The sequence below is a fragment of the Quercus lobata genome, chromosome 6 (assembly GCF_001633185.2).
Source record: "Quercus lobata isolate SW786 chromosome 6, ValleyOak3.0 Primary Assembly, whole genome shotgun sequence".
NCBI lineage: Eukaryota > Viridiplantae > Streptophyta > Magnoliopsida > Fagales > Fagaceae > Quercus > Quercus lobata.
The window spans coordinates 22,813,963-22,835,580 of record NC_044909.1 but is presented as its reverse complement, the minus strand read 5'-3'; the positions used below and the strand labels follow the sequence as shown (position 1 = coordinate 22,835,580).

The 21,618-nt window shown below is 37.2% G+C and overlaps 1 protein-coding gene across 1 annotated transcript; it reads right to left on the bottom strand.

Annotated features, from left to right (window-relative positions):
- Nucleotides 1-3,168: 3,168 nt before the first annotated feature.
- On the bottom strand, nucleotides 3,169-20,652 carry LOC115993985 (prefoldin subunit 6-like). Its single transcript, XM_031117987.1, has 5 exons — nucleotides 20,466-20,652; nucleotides 20,007-20,077; nucleotides 19,588-19,712; nucleotides 12,531-12,591; nucleotides 3,169-3,412 (listed from the first exon to the last, which is right to left on the bottom strand). The coding sequence occupies exons 1-5, from the start codon at nucleotides 20,542-20,544 to the stop codon at nucleotides 3,356-3,358; spliced, it is 393 nt and encodes a 130-aa protein (XP_030973847.1). The 5' UTR covers nucleotides 20,545-20,652; the 3' UTR covers nucleotides 3,169-3,355.
- Nucleotides 20,653-21,618: the final 966 nt, after the last annotated feature.

Below are 21,618 nucleotides of genomic sequence, written 5' to 3'. Positions count from 1 at the left end.
GCCTTTAAAAATCTTTTATAGTATGTATAATTATGAAAAATAGATTTAGTTTCAAAATTATAGGAGTTCTGCCCCCCTCCCCCAAATATTTGACTTAGTCCAATAATGCTCTTATAAACAAAAGAATTTGCTAATTAATCTAATAGTGTTATAAAGACAAGGTAGTTTATGTTTTCTCAATTTTCTTCTTTTATTGTAAAAATTACTCTTGTATCTATTAAAATTTTGGATCATTTATGTGTTTGAAAACTTTAGTAGTTCAAATAAAATAAATTTTATTAACTTTGGTATACAAATTTGAAATATATATTGAAAATAAAAATTTTACGAATTTCACTACGAAAATTATAAAAGAATTTTATCCTATGAAAGACTAATACTAAGCATAATTTTTATAGGATATACTAAGTTCTTTTGTTGATATTCTTGTATGTCTAATATCAAACTAGACAACTTTTTTATACTCATTGGAGTTTAAAAGATGATAATTTTGTATACAACATATCTATAAATTATAACCTACTCTAATATTAAAATATTAAGGTTTATATGTATTTGTGTTTATGCATGTGTGTGGAGGTTTGTTTTGACTAATACGTTATACTACAATTTAGCCCCCAAACAAAAATCTTGGTTTCGCCAATGCACAGTCACCCACCATGAACCACCATCAAAAACCCATCTCAAACTAGTCAAACCCTTTTTTCCATACCTAATTAATTCACCTCCAAACTTCTCACTTACCCAGCGCAAATCACAACTAGAACAAGCCACCATTGCCTTCAATTTCTTGAGAGGCACACGGCAACCAACGCATATAGACACCCACACACAAGCCAATTAGCACCCAACATCCCATAATGCTTACAAAATACCTAGTCCCTAGCTACATCATTCAACCAAGCAATATAGATTATAGGCTTATATAATATTAGGGTTTACACACCAAACTTTTGGACAAAATCAAAATGACTTCAAACTAAAAGGGTTCAATTTACAATTTAGTCCATGCTTTAGTTTGGTAAACTAAATTACTTTTATCAATGGACTAATTGTTGTTTGCTTTTAGGGATCAAGTTCTAGAATACATGAGGAGTTCTGAATTGGTTATCAAAAGGTTATTAGAGGCACTAATGAAGAGGTTAAATGTGAAAGAAATTGATGAGGATTAACCTTAACTACTATCCCATATGTCCTAATCCTGAGCTCACAATGGGAGTAGGTCGTCACTCTAATGTGTCAAACCTTACTATCCTCCTTCAGGATGATATTGACGGACTCTGCGTGTGAGGAAACAACAATAGCTAGGTTCATAATCCACCCATAAGTGGCCCCCTCGTGATTAATGTTGATGATGCATTGCAAATAATGAGCAATGGTTGATACAAGAGCATTGAGCATCGCGTTGTTGCCAATGGAGGCAAGAATAGGATTTCAATTCCCATTTTTGTTAATCTTAGGCCATGTGACATGATTGGTCCTGACGCAGATTGGTTAAAGAAGAATAAAATATTTTAATATTTTATATTGTTTTCTTTTTCCTTGTTGAATTAGGATTTTAATTGTTTTTCCTTTCCTAGTTAAATTGTGATTCCTTTCTCAAGTAGAAATAGGTTTATTATTTATTTTCCTAAAAGGAGTAGGAGAAATTCTATTCCTATAAATACTCTTTATAGAGGGGATGATTATTGATGTTATGCGTTGATTAATAAAAGTTTGTTAGAGATGTTTTCCCTATTATTTTGCCTACTAGCCTAGTGTTCTTGTGGAACTTAGGTTTCGTGGAAGAGTTGTAGTAATTGTGTATTACAGATTCTGCATCTACACGGCCCACATTGCATCAGGTCCTTTCTCGGAAGTGCTTGCAAGGGTTGAGAAAGTATTGTACAAGCAAGTTCTTTATTCAGATTATGTAAAGCATTTCTTTAGGAAGACTCATGATGGGAAGAACACAATTGAATTTGCAAAAGTTTGATGTTTTTCTGAGGTGTGTTGTGAGGTTGTTCTTTTGCAATGGAAATAATTTTGATGAAATAAAACTGGGTCTAATAGGATTAAGTCTCTCTCTCTCTCTCTCTCTCTCTCTCTCATTTGACATCATCTCCTTCATGACTCTCCAACTTCAACATTTCTCTTCTAATGAATATCATGCTTCTCTCCAGATTCAAGTTTTTTTTTTTGATAATCCCTCTCTAGATTCAAGTTGGTATTAAATTTGCCGCATTATGTTTGCACAGGGATGTTAGATCTGTTAGGGCTCATTAATGTTAGATTTATTAAGGTCCAAGCATATCAATCACCCTTAATTGCTCCCTCAAACTTTTCGCCTTTTCCTCCATAGTCTTTTCTTTCCCGTATATTGCTAAATGCTTGTTCCTGCAATCTCACATGTCATATGATTTGTTATCTCCGGTTTTATTGAACAGCTCTCGCTCCTCTCGTTCAGAGATGGTATACATGTTTCAGGTGTATACAGCCAAACTCTCACAACACATGAGACTCACACATTAGATAGTATCACATCAACAATATAATCCTCAGCATAAGCATCTGTTTGTTCACCACTATGCTTTCGGTTATCAAAAAATCAGAGGCATATATCTTCATTTTCTGCTCTTGGTCTCGGCCACCCTTGCATACAATTTGAATACCCTCCTAAAATGATTCTTCATTAAGAAATTAAAATGACTGTAACAAACACTACTTCTTGGTATACCCAATTCTCATATTAAATGGATAACAAAGGGTCCTTTAATCCCTGTCCCCTAAAACTGTAGTTTGAACTCCTCAAGGCTCGAGGCATTACAAAATGGAGATTTTGATGCCACACTAACTTGATCAATTTTAAATCCTACAGACCCTTCACTTAAAAATGACTTCCAATTAGAACTGCGTTTTTAGCACAATTCTTGGTTTTAAACAAAACAAAAAAACAAAAGCAACAACGGTCCAAGGCATATTGATTCCATGGTATAGCAGACGCAGAGTACATTTGACGGGTGAGAACTGAGAATATCCCATTTCAGTTTCAAGCATAATTCATCAATTATTATTCTGTTTAATGGCAAAGCATTATGTTTTCGTTTAACGTTTAGCAAATCCAGATTCCCTTTTTTTAAAATAAAAAATATAAAATACAAGAGAGAGAGAGAGAGTTTGGAAGAAGGATAACTAAACACAAAAATCGATATCACAAACAATTTTAACATTCCACAACGGCTATGACTATGACAATAGTAAGAGTTTGTAATACGAAATGCAGCCTCAATTAGAAACAAGTATCTACATCCAAGCATCCACAGAGATTTATAAAACATGTTAAAAATCCAAAGGTGAATACTAATGTGAAAGCAAACTATGCTTTGGCTTTTCCAGCCTGGAGAGACTGAATCCTCTCTTGTAACTTGAAGATCTGCAAGATGACAACCAATAAAACAATTAATGTCATTAAAATATATGACCAAAACTGGATGAATTAGTACACAAACATATATAGCTGAAATTTTAACAAGCAAACAATAAGTGAACAAAAGGTTTCAACATTGCATGGTGTGCACCACTGATATTTAACCAGAGTATACAAAGATTTTTTGACTAAACCATAAAGAAAGTATTTCTCAGACAATCTTTAAAATGAAAATTTGAAGTAGCAAAATTTAGCTACAAAACATCAAGACAAACTTGTAAACAACTAGGTATCAGAATTTTGAGAAAGTATATCTTGTGGCAGGTCAACCGAGTCAGCCATATAACAAGCCAACACTAATGAGTGAATGTCATGTAATTCAATTTTATACTCTTTTGTCAAAGTTGGTCCCACCAACCTCCCACATGGTATTCGCTTGGCTTCTTACATGGTTGCCTTGGTATGCTTATTAGAGCATCCACAGCAGTGGTGCTAAAGTGGTGCTATTTTTTTAGCTATTTGGCACCATAAAAAGCTACTTTATCTATTTTACCTACTCACTTTACAAAACATCCAACATCAGTGGATCTATTTTAGCTTTCAATACAATAAAATAATATAAACATCACAATAAAATAATATATCTGCTAGATTATTTTATTAATTTCTTTCTTTCTCTCTATCTCTGTGTCGTGCCTCTCCACTCTCCACTCACTTCTCTCCCTTCGTTTCCCAACAAGTCTCGTCGTCAATCTCTCCTTCCCACCCATCACAATCCCGAAACCTTCCTCGCTAGCACCAGAGACGAACTCATTGAAGTTCTCGAGGATCCTGTGGGTTGTGGGTTGTGTGGCATGGGTTTGTGGGTTGTGCCATGAGTTTGTGATCTTCTCTCTACTTTAACCGATCTGCCATGGGTTTGTGATTTGTGATGTGGGTTTGTGTTTTGTGGTGGTTGTGAATGCGCGGGTTTGTGGTGAGTCGCTTATTGCAGGCAATGGTGGTGGTGGTGGACGTTCTGAAATCGGTGGTGGTGGTGGGTCGTTGGGATGGGTTTAATGATTTGTGGGTTTGGTGGACCGATATTGCTTTGGTGGCAGTGGTCCGATCCGGTGTTGTTTCTGGTGGCTAGGTGTCTGATCAGGTGGGTTTTTATATGGATTTTATGAGCACCACTGCAGTCGGAGAGCTGGCCAGCAAAGCAGAGAGGAGATGAGGGAGGCACTAGAGAGAAAAAAAAAAATGAGAAGGAAAAAAAAGAAGAAGGAGGAGAAGCCAGAGAGAGAGAGAGAGAGAGAGAAAAAGAGAAAAAAAAATTAATGAGAGAAGAAAAAGAAGTATAATAATTTTTTTTTTTTTTCTATGGCACCACTACTGCAGCATGCTTTTTAAGTATTGGTGGTGCTTAAAATAGCAATATAGCTATTTAGCACCACTATTGTGGATGCTCTTACAAGAGATATTTTCTCCAAAAATTTACACTTGCCAACTCCGCCCTAAAGTCAATAATCAACAAAAACAAACAGAGCAGCAGTGAAAGAAATGAGGAAATTCTGGCTGGGAGGAGAGGGATTTTTGTTTTTTACTTGTAAACCACAGAAGCAGAACTCCTCACTTTTGCTTTCAGTTACAAGAATAAGAACAAGTTTGAAGAAAAATCACATTGAGTCACAAGATGAGGGTTGAGAAGGCAAAGCATGGAACTCAGCATCAGACTAAAGAGAGTGCACATCTCAACCTTCCCACTGTGGTTAGGAAACTATTACCACGTCCAAATTTCTAGAGTGTTAAGGCTTAGAAATGTTTATATTGCATTTATCTGTATTGCGGAGGTTAAGACCATATTTCATATTTTTAGTCAAATTTTAAGAGTAGATTTTCGTTTCTATAACAGATCTAATTCAATATTAGACGGCCAAAACAATTTTTTTCCAACAGAGAACGTGTGTTAAGGAATTACATATAACCATAGTTGTCAAATCGTGAATCGTATCGTGAATCGATTTTTGATTTTTTTGTATCGTGTATCGTATCGAATCGTGTATCGTAAGATACACAAACACCTAATAAAATTATAAAATAATTATAAATATACATATATAAAATGTATATTCATTATAAATTCAAAATATATTCAACTAATGACCAATTTAATCATTACTTATGTAATAAAATTTAACAAAGCTAACAAAATAAATCAAATTAACTTATATTTATAGCATGCACATTCAAATTAATTACACTCAGAAGTAATACATGATATATGAACCAAAATAATAATATCTTTTCATCATCTTGATTAATCAACTTCATCTAAGTCAATGTTATCATCATGTTTAGCACTTTGCAAAATTATTTTTTCATAGACATTTTCTTTATTATTATCAACATTTACTTCTTCTTTTTTTGGTTTTTTTATTCTAATAATTTTTTCTTTATATTTTTTCTTGGCATTCTAGCTTTTTAGATTCAAAATAATAATAACAAAATAGAAAATAATTATATTTTCATTTAATACATTATTAATATCATAGAAAATAAATTTGCACATATGAAAGTGAGTATTATGAGTATAGTCTAAATTTTATAAGAGAAAGAGAAGAGAGGAAAAAACTCATGGACTTGCTATTTCATTAGACTTAATTAAGTTTCCCAATAATTTATGTTAACAAAGTCTAACAACTTGTTTAAATCAAATAAAATCACAAATTTTAACAAAAAAACCCATTTTAAATCCACATGTCTATGTATCATACGATACGTACGATTCACCGATACGATACGATTCATACGATACGCACTTATGTATCGAACGATTCATGAGCACTTACAATACACCCTTACGATACGAAACTTTTTGTACACGATACGATACGTATCGTACAATACGTATCGCGTATCGTACGATACTGACAACTATGCATATAACATAAGCAAATTGAAGATGACATGGGAAATTGTGCATATTTAAGATCACATGTAGCATCTACCATAAAGCAATTAATTCATTCTATTGGCATCCTATATACCCCTTAAGAGATTAAGATGACATATGAGAGAGTTCCAGTTACCCTTAACAGAACAGACAAATCTTGAGAAAAGCTTTAAAACAAACAATAGGAACAATCACGTAGCCTTGAAAGAAAGAAAAAAATGTAGATTTTTACAGTGAGTTATCAGCATGTAAGCCTCCTTAGCAATCACCTGTTCTAGATAAACAAATCTTATTGTTTATTGCAACAAAATATATACACATCAATATTTATGGCAAATCATCATCTAATTTCCTGTTTCTGTTGAAAAATGAAATTGTTTTTAACTGGAAAAAAATGGGATAACTTCCAAAAATATAATCTGTTTAAATAACGCATAAAGTTAAGAAATTGCAGAGAAATTTAATATTGATTGTTGTATTTGCACCGTGCATTTATTTAATTCCTTTCTAACCTTATTACCCAAATACTCAAAACAACACCAAATCTAAGTATCTAACACAAATATGCAAAACCAAACCAGTTCTAACCCAAATAACTTATTATATAAACCAAAATCTAAAATCAAACCTGAATTAAAACCAGTCCATCCAAAGTACTCAGGCCTAAACCTAACAGAAAAAGAGAAAACTTTACCAACGATCTCTCTATTCGCACCTTGTGGAGTCTCTGTATAGCGGTTTTGGTCGTCTGATAGGGGGTGTTAGAGCGGTGGTATCTCTCTTTGAGTAGAATCTGTCATTCCATTTTATTTTCAGTATTTTATTATTAAAAATAACCTTACCCATAACGGTCCAACAGTATGACTGTTGAGGAAAGCCAGTTTTCTGGTGGTTGGGGATGGACAGTGACAGCAGCGGCCCTGAGATGTCTCTCTCTCTCTCTATCTGTGCCTTACAAACTCTCAACCTCTCTGTATCTCTCTCGTTCCTTTTGGGCTTTTGTATTTAGTTGAACGGTTTTATTGAATTTTATTAAGTTAAACGGTGTTTTAGTACTGCTGAAACAGAATAATGTTTCATTTTTTTATTGTAAACATGGCAGAAAGTTAGATAGGCTTTTATTCCTATGTGGCAGAACAGCCTTAATTGTAGGAAAAAGCTTTTGCATTTATATATAGTATTAGATTTTCAGAAAAACATACCAAGACTTGCATAAAAAGCCCTTCATCTTAGCTTCATGGTTATTGGAACTCTAAACTGGACACTGAAAATTGACATCACAAATCAGCCATTGGCTATGAAATGCATCCCTCTTTCTAGGTTTTAAGTTGGTTGAAATAAATGGCAAGAAAGGATTGCTGGGAAGAAGGGGGAAAATGGAAAGAAGGTAAAGTTTGATAGGAGCCTAAAGATGAAGAAAGGAAAAACAGATACATTATTTTAACATTATACCCTGATTGGAACGGCTAATGGAGGCGAGGCAACCGCATACCCTCTTAACAAGCCTTCATTCCTCCAATCTGTCCACATTGGGAGCATTGAAAATGGCGGGTGCAGAAGAAGCCCCATCCTTTTAATTTTCCTTTACCTTCTATCCTTTCAACTAAATAACAAAAAAAGTGCACCTCCACTCCCATTCCTCCCTCTCAACCCCCTTTACATTCTTTCACTTGCATGAGCTCAAGGACCTACTTTTTTTTTTATAAGTAAAAAGTTTATTGATATCAAAAAAGGGGAACACCCTAGTACATAGGGAGTGTACAAGGGGTCAAACAATCAAGAACAAAAATTACAAGAATTTAAGAAATCAAGAAAAGATAAAAATGATTGGTTCCACAAAGCAGCCAACCAATTCATTAAAGTTCTAAAGAAAAATAGCTTCACGTCTGATATGGATCTCTCCTTATCTTCAAAAAACCAACTATTTCTCACCCTCCAAAGGCACCACAATAAGCAATGGGGAACCATCAACCATATATACCCATTTCGATGACAGCCAAAACTGCCTTGCCAACATGCTAGAAGCCCCACTACAGATTGCGGCATAACCCAGCTCACTCCAAACAAACCGAACACCATAGCCCACATATCCATTGCAACCGGATAATGAAGAAAAAGACGATCAACCAATTCACCATTACACTTGCACATATAGCACCAATCCAATATCCAAACCTTCCTTTTTCATAAATTGTCAATCGTTAAGCATTTCCCTAAAGCAACAGTCCAAACAAAGAAAGCTACTCAAGAAGAAATCTTCTATTTCCAAATGCTTTTCCAAGGAAAGCAATCGTCATTAGAGCCCACTAAGAGATTGTAATAATCCTTAACCGTGAAGCCCTTCTCTCTATCAGATCTCCACCACATCTTATCCTCACCAAACCCTCTCACCGAAGCACCATATATGGTATCCATGAAACCAGCCAGTGCCTCTAGTTCTCAAGCATGCACACCCCTAAAGAAACTTACATCCCAAAACAGGGTTCCGTTATCAAACTTCATAATCTCAGCCACATTAACCTCCTGATCTCGGCAAAATCTAAACAATTCAGGATAGCTAATTACAAGAGATGTTTCACCACACCAACAGTCTTGCCAAAATTTCACCCTAGACCCATCCCCAATATCATATAGAATGTGGCAAGAAAAAGAAGGCCATCCTCGACTAATATTTTTCCACAAGCCAACACCATATGGACCATTAGTAGGCCTAGTACACCAACTACCCCATCCACAACCATATTTCACCGCTATCACTTGCCTCCAAAGGGCAGCCCTCTCCATCCCAAATCTCCATAGCCACTTCCCAAGCAAAGCTTCATTAAAAACTCTGACATTCCTTATCCCCAAACCACCCAAAGCAATGGGAGTGTAGACAGTAACCCATTTAACCAAATGGAATTTTGGTTCATAACCAACGACACCTCATAAGAAATTCCTTTGAAGTTTCTCAATTCTATTAGCTACAGAAGCAGGAATAGGAAAATAAAGATAGAAAATAAGTGGGTAAATTAAATAGAGTGCTTTTAATCAAAGTGACTCTACCTCCCTTGCATAAGTACAAATGTTTCCATCCTGCTAATCTCCGTTCTATCTTCTCCAGAATTGGGTTCCATATTGTCTTATCCTTGAATTTAGCTCCCAAAGGAAGGCCTAAATATTTCATTGGAAGAGTACCTTGTTTACAGCCAAGGACACTCAACAATAAGTCAATGACCTACTTTTTAAAACCACTCTCAACAAGCTTGCTTCCCTCTTCGACATATGTCCACTATTGAGAGAGTTGAAAATGGTGTTCTCCGAGGGAGACCTCATCCTTTCACTCTAATCCTTCTCCAATACTTTCAATTTAGTTCAATAAACTTCTATGAACTATGTAAATTGCCACAATCCCTAATCAAACAATAATATTGTCACATACATCTCTAACAATTCTATTAAATCTACCAAAACTTACTATCTTAAAAGTGATAGGGTTTTAAAAGTGCTTGAGGATTATGACGGGGATTCGGGGCAAAAAACTCAGCAAGGAAAAAACCTCTCTCTATTTTAGCAAGAACACTAGCAGAGAGATAAAGGAATATATGAAGGAGAAGTTTGGGGCTAGAGTTGTTCAACACCATGAAAAGTACTTGGGGTTGCCACCGCTTGTGGAGAGGGGAAAAAGAAAGGCCTTCAATCGAATCAAGGACCAAGAAGGGAGGAAAATAGCTGGTTTGAAGGGTAAGGTTCTTTCTCATGCCGGTAGGGAAGTTCTCATTAAGGCGGTTGCTCAAGCAACGCCAACGTATACGATGAGTTGTTTCAAACTCCCGAACATGTTGTGCAAAGAGCTGAACTCCCTAATGGGGAACTTTTGGTGGGGCCAAAAAGATAAGGACAGGAAAATGGCTTGGATCTCATGGGAGAGGTTGTGCACTCCAAAGGCGGAGAGAGGTATGGGATTTAGGGACTTAAAAGCCTTCAATCTGGCGCTACTTGCTAAACAATGGTGGAGGACGCAGCAAAATCCTAATTCTCTTGTCCATAGAATGCTTAAAGCGAAATATTTCCCAAATAGCATGGCTAGTGAGGCGGAGTTGGGATGTAGGCCTTCCTATGTGTGGAGAAGCATATGGACAGCGAAAAAGGTGGTTGACAAAGGGTCTAGATGGTGCATAAGAAATGGGGAAGGGGTACGGATTTGGAAGGATAGGTGGATTCCGTCCTCGGAATCATTCAAAGTGACAAGCCCGGTCGGCGCCCACTTGGGATTGGAGTTGGTGTCAAGTTTGGTGGATGTAGATAGGAGGGGTTGGGATGTGGGGAAAGTAAGAAACATGTTCCTTCCTCATGAGGCTGAACTGATTCTAAGTATTCCTATCAGCACTAGACTACCAGAAGACTCCCTCATATGGGCTTGGACATCAAATGGAAGATTCATAGTTAAAAGTGCATACGATGTGGCCCAAAAAGTGCTGAACGTAGAAGGTCGTAGAGGGGAGGAAGGGGGCAGCTCAGACAGCACAGGGATGAGGGACATTTGGAGGATTGTATGGCGTTTGAACTGTCCAAACAAAATCAAACATCTTTTTTGGAGAGCATGTAAAAATATACTGCCCACAAAACTGTTCCTGAAAGCACGTGGAATTGGCAAGGATGGGGCATGCGACATGTATGGATTGGGGGAATCGTCAGGACACGCTTTATGGAGCTGCAGAATAGCCGAAGCTGTGTGGTGCGGTACCAGGTTAAAACTCCCTTATTTTCATGACCCCCCAAGTGATTTCATTGATATTGCATGGGAAATCAAAAATAGGTGGGTAGGGGTTAACTGGGATTTGTTTGCAACTACTGTATGGGGACTATGGAACAACAAAAACCAAGTGAGACATGAGGGACAAAGCAAAAGCTATGAGATGATTGTGAAGGAAGCCATAGAATATTTAAAGGAATACCAAGCAGCAAACATGTGCGCAGAACACCACTACACCTAATGCAGTAAGGTGGAGGCCACCAAAATAGGGCTGGTACAAAGTTAACACAGATGGAGCTACGTTTGATGATATCAAGTGCTGTGGCGTCGGGGTGGTTATCACAAATGAAAGGAGCAAAATAATGGGGGCTCTGAGTAAGAAGTTTGGGCTGCCTTTGGGTGGTTTGGAAGCTGAGGCTAAGGCAGTTGAGGAAGGTGTGGCACTTGCGTGGGACCTCGGGTCAAAAGAAGTCATTATTGAAAGTGATGCACTGTTGGTGACAAACTCCCTAGAGAAACAGAGTGTGATGCCGAGTTCTATAAGAAAAGTGGTCAAAGGAATTTTGGAGAGTTTGAGGAAGTTCAATGCCTGGGATGTCAACCATAACCGTAGGTGTGGCAATTTTGCAGCTCATATTATGGCTAGGCAAGCCAAATTTTTGAATGTGTGTAATATCTGGGTAGAGGATACTCCGCCCAGTATAGCAGTTCAAGTTCGAATGGATGTAGCCCAATGTATTTCTATTTCTAGTTAATGAAAGTTTGTTCGGGCTGTTTATCAAAAAAAAAAAAAAAATTCAACTTCCTAAACCACAGAAAATCTACAACCTTCATTTATATTAAACATCATGCATAAATGACACCCAAGATCATGGTTTGACCTTGAAGAAAACCAAACACTAAAGTGTTCGAGTAAGAACTTCAAATCCATACAACTAATTTTTGCAAATATACCTACATACATACATGCATAAATATATATATAGTAGTTACCTTCCACAACAACAATAAAAAGCCCTAGTCCCAAAATTTTGGGGTCAACTATGGATGCTCCACAAGTGAATGTTCTTATGCTAAATGTGACAAGTGGAACATACATTTTACTCAAGTATCACAGAAGAATTTATATAAATTTAATTCACAGTTCAAGATAACATATCACCAGAAAATCTTGCACACTGTAAGCTTCTAACTAGAAAAATGGAATTTTGGCATTGGAGTTTGTATAAATTTATATTTATATGTTGTGATGAGCTATAAACTTCCAGTTTTCCACAAATTCCCAAATATTCCATCAAATTCCATTCTGAAAACAATTTTTTTAATTTGATACGCTTTAAGATTCTTCACCTGGTAACAACCCATTATCATGAGTATGATGAACTTGAAAAACTAATGATATTAGAGTAAGAACCGCGCATGTGTGTGTGCATGTGGAAAGGTAGAATACAAACCGCTTCTTTCTTGCTATTCTGCTTCTCCTCCAAGTCTTGAAGATTGCCATCAAGTCGTTTCCTAGTATGCAGAAAAAATTTTACAGTCAAATACATGCAGTAACAACAATAATAATTACATGATGATAATGACAATGACGCATTTTTTATAATAGTAATGAAGCTTTATTTTTTTTTTGATAAGTAAAAGTTTATTGATCTCAAAAAAATGGAACACCCTAGTACACAGGGAGTGTACAAGGGGTCAAACAATCAAGAACAAAAATTACAAGAATCTAAGAAATCAAGAAAGGATGAAAACGATTGGTTCCGCAATGCAGCCAACCAATCCATTAATGTTCTAAAGAAAAATAGCTTCAAGTCTGATATGGATCTCTCCTTATCTTCAAAGCACCGACTATTTCTCTCCCTCCAAAGGCACCACAATAAGCAATGGGGAACCATAAGCCATATATACCCATTTCGATGACGGCCAAAACTGCCTTGCCAACATGCTAGAAGCCCCACTACATATTGCGGCATAACCCAACTCACTCCAAACAACCCAAACACCATAGCCCACATATCCACTGCAACCGGACAATGAAGAAAAAGATGATCAACCGATTCCCCATTACACTTGCACATGTAGCACCAGTCTAATATCCAAACCTTCCTTCTTCATAAATTGTCAATCGTTAAGCATTTCCCTAAAGCAACAATCCAAACAAAGAAAGCTACTCGAGAAGGAATCTTCTGCTTCCAAATGCTTTTCCAAGGAAAACAATAGTCATTAGGGCCCACTAAGAGATTGTAATAATCCTTAACCGTGAAGCCCTTCTCTCTAATAGATTTCCAGCACATTTTATCCTCACCAAGCCCTCTAACCGACGCACCATATATGGTATCCATGAAACTAGCCAGTGCCTCTAGTTCCCGAACATGCACACCCCTACAGAAACTTACATCCCAAAACAGGATTCCGTTATCAAACTTCATAACCTCAGCCACACTAACCTCTTGATCTCGGCAGAATTTAAACAATTCAGGATAGCTAAATGCAAGAGAAGTTTCACCACACCAACGGTCTTGCCAAAATTTCACCCTAGACCCATCCCCAATATCATATAGAATGTGGCGAGAGAAAGTAGGCCATCCCCGACTAATATTTTTCCACAAGCCAACACCATATGGACCATTAGTAGGCCTAGTACACCAACTACCCCATTCACAACCATATTTCACGGCTATCACTTGCCTCCAAAGAGCAGCCCTCTCCATCCCAAATCTCCATAGCCACTTCCCAAGCAGAGCTTCATTAAAAAGTCTTACCTTTCTTATCCCCAAACCACCCGAAGCAATGGGAGTGCAAACAATAGCCCATTTGACCAAATTGAATTTCGGTTCATCACCATTGCCACCCCATAAATAATCCCTCTGAAGTTTCTCAATTCTGTTAGCCACAGAAGCAGGAATAGGAAATAAAGATAGAAAATATGTGGGTAAGTTAGATAGAGTGCTTTTAATTAAAGTGACTCTACCTCCCTTGGATAAGTACAAACGTTTCCATCCTGCTAATCTCCGTTCTATCTTCTCCAGAATTGGGTTCCAAATTGACTTATCCTTACATTTAGCTCCCAAAGGAAGGCCTAAATATTTCATTGGAAGGGTACCTTGTTTACAACTAAGGACATTCAACAATAAGTCAAGATTATGCACCATACCAATAGGAACCAGCTCTGACTTGCCCAAATTTATCTTCAGACCAGAAACCGCCTCAAACCAAATGAGAATCATACGGAGAAACAAAACCTGATCCAAATCAGCATCACAAAAAATAAAGTATCGTCCGCAAAGAGCAAATGGGACACCTCCAAAGATCTTTCCTCTAAACGACCCACATCAAAGCCTGACATGTGACCATCATGGACAGCCTTATCCAACATTCTCCCAAGGGCTTCCATCACCAAGACAAACAACAAAGGGGACAATGGGTCACCTTGTCTCAACCCCCTAGAGTTCTCAAAAAACCCATAAGGAGCGCCATTTATCAAGATAGAGAAGCAAATAGTAGATATACAAAAGAAAATCCACTGCCTCCATTTAGCAGAGAACCCACTCCGTTCTAGTAACTGCATAAGAAAACCCCAGTTGACATGATCAAAAGTCTTCTCAACATCTAATTTGCAACGTATCCCTGGCAAACCAGTTTTCACTTTACTGTCGAAGCATTCGTTAGCAATAAGCACAGGGTCAAGAATCTGCCTATTCCTCACAAAAGCATTTTGAGAAGGAGAAATTATATCTTCCATGACCGTGCGAAGTCTAGTGGCTAAGACCTTAGCAATGATTTTATAAACCCCCCCAACAAGACTAATGGGGCGAAAATCCTTGACTTCAATTGCTGGAATTTTTTTAGGGATGAGAGTGATGAACGTTGCATTTAAGCTTTTCTCAAACTGACCTTTAGCAAAAAAAATGGTGAAATACAGCCATAAGATCAGTTTTGAGAATAACCCAACATGCTTGGAAGAAGGCCATTGGAAACCCATCAAGTCCAGGTGCTTTGTCACCATTAAAATTCTGTATGACATCAAAAATTTCTGCCTCCTCAAAGGGTCTATCTAACCAATCAGCATTATCACCGGATATCCTAGGAAATACCAAGACTTCTGGAAAAGGTCGAACTTGCTGCTCAGAGTATAAATTCATAAAGAATTGAGTAATACAATCAGCAATCATACCTTGATCAGAAGACAAGGTTCCATCAACCATAAGGCTCTCAATACATTATTTCTTCTATTGGAATTAGCCATTCTATGAAAAAATTTTGTACTTGCGTCCCCCTCCCTCAAGTGTAGCATCCTAGACTTCTGCCTCCAACTAATTTCTTCTAAAAGAGTAAGCTTTTCAATCTCGATACGAAGATTAACTTGTTCTAACTTCTCCTCAGCTATTAAAGGTTGAGTCTCCTCTCTAACATCCAAGTCATTCAATTTGTTCCATAACAGTTGTTTCTTTAAAGTAACATTGCCAAACTCCGTTTCGTTCCATTTTTAAGGTCCAGCTTCAAGGCTGCCAACTTCTTAGCTAGTATAAAACTCGGGTTGCCTTGAAACAAATAGGATGCCCACCAAGTTTTCACTTTATCAACAAAATTCTCCGCCTTCAACCACATATTTTCAAAACGAAAAGGAGTTCTACCTCTCCGATGACTCCCCCCTTCCAACAGAATTGGGTAATGGTCTGAAAGTATCTTAGACAACCTTCTCTATGCAAATAGAGTGAAATGATCCGCCAAAAGCGAAGAGAAAAGAAACTGGTCAATTCTAGAGGCAGAGGAATTGTTGGACCAAGTATAAAGGCCTCTTTCCATAGGTATATCCATCAGCCCATGAAGAGAGATAAAATCCGAAAATTCATACATAGCCCGAGTACTAGTTGTAGCTCCTAATCTTTCCGATGGAAAGGGAATTATATTAAAGTCACCTCCTAGGCACCATGGCACATCCCACCAACTAATCAGCCCTGTCAGTTCCTCCCACATCTTCCTACGCCTCTTGTTCGAATTTGGCCCATATAAACCTGTAAAAGCCCACTCAAATTGATCGCCTATGTTTTTAAATCTGCATGAAACAGAAAAGCGCCCTACTGCTTCTTCCACCTTTTCCACTGCCCTCCGATCCCATATCAATACAATACCTCCAGAAGCACCTTCTGAACTCCTCTAGTAATCCATTCAAGTTTAGTCTCCTGCAAACAGACAATATCAGGTCTCCATGCACGCAACGAATTACGAATCTGAAGTCTCTTCCCAGCCTCATTCAATCCTCTGACATTCCAGGAAATCATCTTCAAATTCATTTAGGAACAGAAAGAGCCCGCTCCCTATTAATACCACTGCGCCTAGTTGAAGTAGAACCATAATTAATCGAGCTGAATAGACCCTTTAGCTCTCTAATACCTTTCACTCCAGAACTTTTCAAATCACGTGCTTTTTTTTCCATAGCAGCCCTACGGTGTAATTCAGCCTCAACAGCCAATAAAAAGGTGGTTGCTTGATTTTCCAAACCTTTTAGGGACGTGCCCAAGAAGTTATCAAACCCTTTAAATTTGCTTTGGAACCACTCAAAGTAAGCTTCTCCCCTCACTGGATTCTCCACACCCAACACTTCCTGCCCTTCCATTGCCAAGGGTAGAGAAAAGGCCAGTGGTTCTACACTTAGAGGCAACAAACCCCCTACATTAGGTAGCTCAGAAGACTCTGAAGTGTCTAAGACCCAATCCTCCGCAAGTACTTCATTCTCATCAACTTGGGCTGATGACACCTCCACAACATCTGAACACTTCAAGGGGACCAAGGCCAATTGGGTTTGCTCTTCCAATACCTCTGTGACTTCACCTGGAGGCAGAGAAATTTGAATCGGAACCGCCACTATTCTGAATTCCTCCATTTCTTGCTAACATTGCCAGAATTCTCCTGAAGTATCAAATGGATGTCTTGGTGCAATTTCTCTTCACCGCCGGAGGTGTTTGCTTACTCATCGGACTCATCGGAGCTGAGAAACGCTGTATCGGACTCATTGGAGCCGAGAATCTCATTATCGGGCTCATCGGCACCAATAAGGTCAATACCGACACCGTCGGAGGCTTTCATCGACTGGGCTAGCCTCAACAAGCTTTGGGAGTCAACTTGAGGAAGTCCCGAGGTAGAATCCACATCGCCTCTGCGAGGATCGCTGACTGAGCTCTTCGAAGTAGAAGTCAAGTTACTTGGGTGAGTCTCGCCGTTTTGAAGTGTTTGTTTTGGTTTGGGCCGCCAATCTTTGATGGGCTTGGGATTAAGTTTGGGCTTTGCATTGAAGGGAGCTGTGGGTTTAAAATGGCTAACAGGCTTAAAGTTTTTGTCTTTGGGTTTTTCTATGCGGCCCACTTCCTTGACTTTGGACCACATTACCTCCCACTCACCATCTGGCCCACGCTCCAATCTCAGGCCAACATCCAACGTTAAAGGTGAGTCATTGACACAGCTGTTGCTCTTTGTAATCTCAACCGACAATTCAGCCTTAGACATAGCTTGTTTCTTCCCAGCATTCAAATCGCGTATATCGTGGCTTTTATTGCTCAAATTTGATTCGGTTGAAATTTGAAACTCCGGCATTAATTGCTTTCCTTTTCTACTACCACTACCCTCTCTCCGATCACCCTCCACCGCTACCAACAGAAAAGTTTTGTGATTCTCCACTCTCGGTTTCAGGACAGAGTTAAAAGGCTGTTTGGTTGCAAGTGTCCCAGGTGCAATTGCTTTCCTTAGATGAAATCCAAAACCTCGCCACCCACTACTAGCTTTCCCTTCTAGGACCACGAGAAATCCTTTCCGATGGCCATGGATGAGTTCCGAGATCATTAAAAAACTGCCATGTGAATTGGAACCCAATTGCAAAATAAAAACTTTCTCATCATCCCTAAAGGTTCGTGCAAAGTTACCGGGAGTTTTATTAGACATTAGATCCTCCACAATAGCTAGCAAACACTTAGCGCTTTCTCTGCCCATGAAAACTGATCGGAGAGAATCCCGATTTCACTCAAAAATGTGTAATGTGAAATACATACCTCCCTCCTCGACTGAGAATTCGAAAGTCTTAGATTCAACGAAAAAGAAAATTGAACCCCCCATAACAACAGAGGACAAACACAAGTTTTGTGACTAATTCGAGGTAGCCAGGCCTCTCAAGTAAATCTAACAATATGTTCCACACAAGATTTTCTTCATTACTAACTTCACTTTCATTATTCAAATTCTTAAATGAGGATTTCCCATAATGTTGATATCACTGAATGCCTTAAACATCCTACATCAAGAATCTAATTTCATGCCTAAAGATCCTATATCAGCATTGGTATCAAAGCTCATTCAAGCTTCTGTCCTGCATCAGTTCAAGTAATGAAGCTTTATTAATAAGAACCACTACTTCATGTTCACGATGATGAACACAAATATTCTCAAACAATTACAAAGTATCAACCATCAAATCTAGGAGAAGAATGAAACTCAAATATAGAAGTACAATGAGTAACCCCAAGCCCGGGACCACTCAAACAAGGTGTGAAGCAGTAATGATTTCAATTTATCCAAGGATATTTCAGTGCCTGTAAATGTGCAAGAAAAAATTTGATGGTACAGAGAACTTTAGAATGCAAGAGTATATTCTTCAAATAAACCCAAAAATTTATACTGATAAGAGGTGAGACCATCCACCAGAACTGGAAAAATTTTACATCCCCACATAGCGCATTCCAGTAAAAGATATCATAGGATATCAGTTCCAAGTAATAGTGGAAAGCATCAAGAGAGAGAGAGAGAGTAAAATAAAATAAAAAATAACATTAGGAAACAATCCAACCTGAAAACTCCAAGTTCCTTACAAAATAAACAAAATAAGCAGCACAACATTGAAAAAAATGATTCTTTACGTGAATAAAAGCATTAAAAAAAATCAAAAAAAAAAAATTACAGGCTGCATGAATTCCCATGTCATTTTTATTAGAATATGCGTCAAGTTATTTGTTGTAAGGAAGTGTAATGACAGAGATGTGAAATATGTTATGTGATCATATTCTGCATTGGTCATTGTGTAGACACTCTTTCCATCGAATGGGTTAAATTCAAACTTAAGGAGATTTGCCTGCCATTGATTAAAATTTTCTGCTGTGAGACATTTTGAATGGCAGGAAACTAACTCGCACAAATTTTTTTACAATAAAATATCCTACATTCCTAGTCAAGCTTTAGACATCAAAAATGCATTTAGTTACTTTAGTAACTACTAAATGAGGAAGCTAAGGACTTTAATTATGACAAGATACATGAAGTTATCATTTATGAGGATAAAGTGCGGTTTTTTTTTTTCCAGGGAGTAATCTCTTACTACGGACTAACTATGAAAATGACCCAAAATTACCATCTATATTTTCCTATTACCATCTATCCAAAATTCATGGTTCCCTAAATCTTACTTTTCAACTAGTGGATTAAAAGATGCAAAGATTGCAAGAATAAGTTCCAAAGTAAGCATACAATTCAGCCGAGATATATTCAATTCTCTTGCGCACATTCGCGTTTGCCTCTGCTAAATCCTGCTTCACAAGCACTGGACCGATCAATTTGTACACGTTTGCATCTTCATTCAATATATCCAACTCCTACAAACACAAACAAAGAGTTCAAACCTAATTGATATTACCACTTTGCTTGCTTGCAATCAAAACCCTTAGAATCCTTCATTCAGTCAAATCTAATACAAACCTAATCAGCATTATGGAAAATTGCATCGCGTAAAACTTCCAAAATATACTCCCAACAGCATTCACTTAACTTAAAATTTTTTATTTTCACTTTCCTTCAGCTAAAAACTTCATTTTCCTTCACTTTGCTACTAAACAAACAGATATTAAAAAAGGGAAAGGGATAAATAAATGAGAAAGACGGAGAGAGACCTTGAGGACGAGCTCATTCTCGCCGAGCTGGATAGTGTACTTCTTTCTCACTTGATGATTCTTTGCAATATCTGACAAATTATATACCATCTTAGAGCGCTTCAATTTCAGACATGTGAATAAAAAGTAAAAACTCTGAAATTAAAAAAAATATATATATTCAAACAAAAATCAATTTATTAGCACATAGTGTGTTACTGTAATGAAATAGCCTTGCACAGCTGAGACGAGGATTTCCTCGTACTAATAAGAGTTAGTTACTGAAGCAATACATTAATCCAGCAAGTACAACAAAGAATAAGCACAAAATAAAGTTATAGAAGATCCAGCATATAAGAGCCCATCTTCCTAATCACACATACCCCATTAATCTCTCACAAACACCAAAATCAATCTAGCCATCGCTAACCCAAATTTGGATGTAAATACTAATACCATATAATAATAAAAAATACATGCCTTTTTGGAGTTTGCTGAGATCGTTAGATTTGGCTTCGAAATCGCGCTGTAGCTCTCGAAGGACGGTTGAGGAAGACATTTGTGTGTGCTTCTTCTTCTTCTTCTTCTTCTTCTTCTGGTTTCTGACTCTCGCTGCTGCTGAGTTCTCTGGTTTGGGTTTTTGAGCGATTTTGCAAAATGGGACCTTTGCTAATTGCTATGGGCCCGTGTCGGGGCAGAATATGGGTGGGTCTAAGTTGGATTAACCGATTAGGCCTAATTGGGCTGAAAAGCCCAAGTGTATATTATTGGCGTCAGTTTGTAACACAGTTGCCTCTTACCTTCTCTTCTCTGGAGTTCATAGAGAAACTCGTTATACAATTCTTATTAAACATTTTAATACTCATTATTAAAAATAGATTTGGATCAGGTGCAAATATTCCTCCTCACTATCAAAATATTTTTACAATAATTTTTACGTTTTTACTTCTTTTTTTACTTTTTTATTCATTGGGTGGATGTTGAAAGTTATTTTTTTTAACTCTTAATCTCATCTATTAATAGCTATTACATCGACTAATGTATTACACCTAATCCAAATCTGACAAAAATTACTAAGATATCTTTTCACTATAAAATCAATTGACGAAGAAACCCAAAAAGAGATATTGTTTCTTTTTGCAATGTCAAAAATTGGACTTAAACAACGCCCTTTTTTTTAAAGGAATTAGCCAACACTTAACATACTTGTACAAATGAGATTAAATTGACTAAAGGACTAAATTGAGAAAGGTATAGGGACTAAATTGAAGTAGTACCATAGTAATTGGTTAATTTTTGCCACATCATCAGCTTTTAATAAACTTACACTAACATTATTTTATTATTTATGTAAGTTTTGATGAAGTAATGAAATCTAAATTACTTATGCATTGGTTAAGATATATAGAATTCTATGTTAAAGTTAACTCAGGAATGCTATCGCTTGTTTAGTTCTTTATGAAAAACATTCTTTTTTTTTTAAGTGACTTTTTTTCTTATGTTTATTTACAACTTCGTAAACAAGCTTCGAATACATGTAGGTTATGTTTAGCTCAATGAAAAAAAATTTCAGGTGAAAATATTTTTTTAAAAGAAAAATATTTTCAGTTGTTTGGTTGTGTTCTGGAAAATA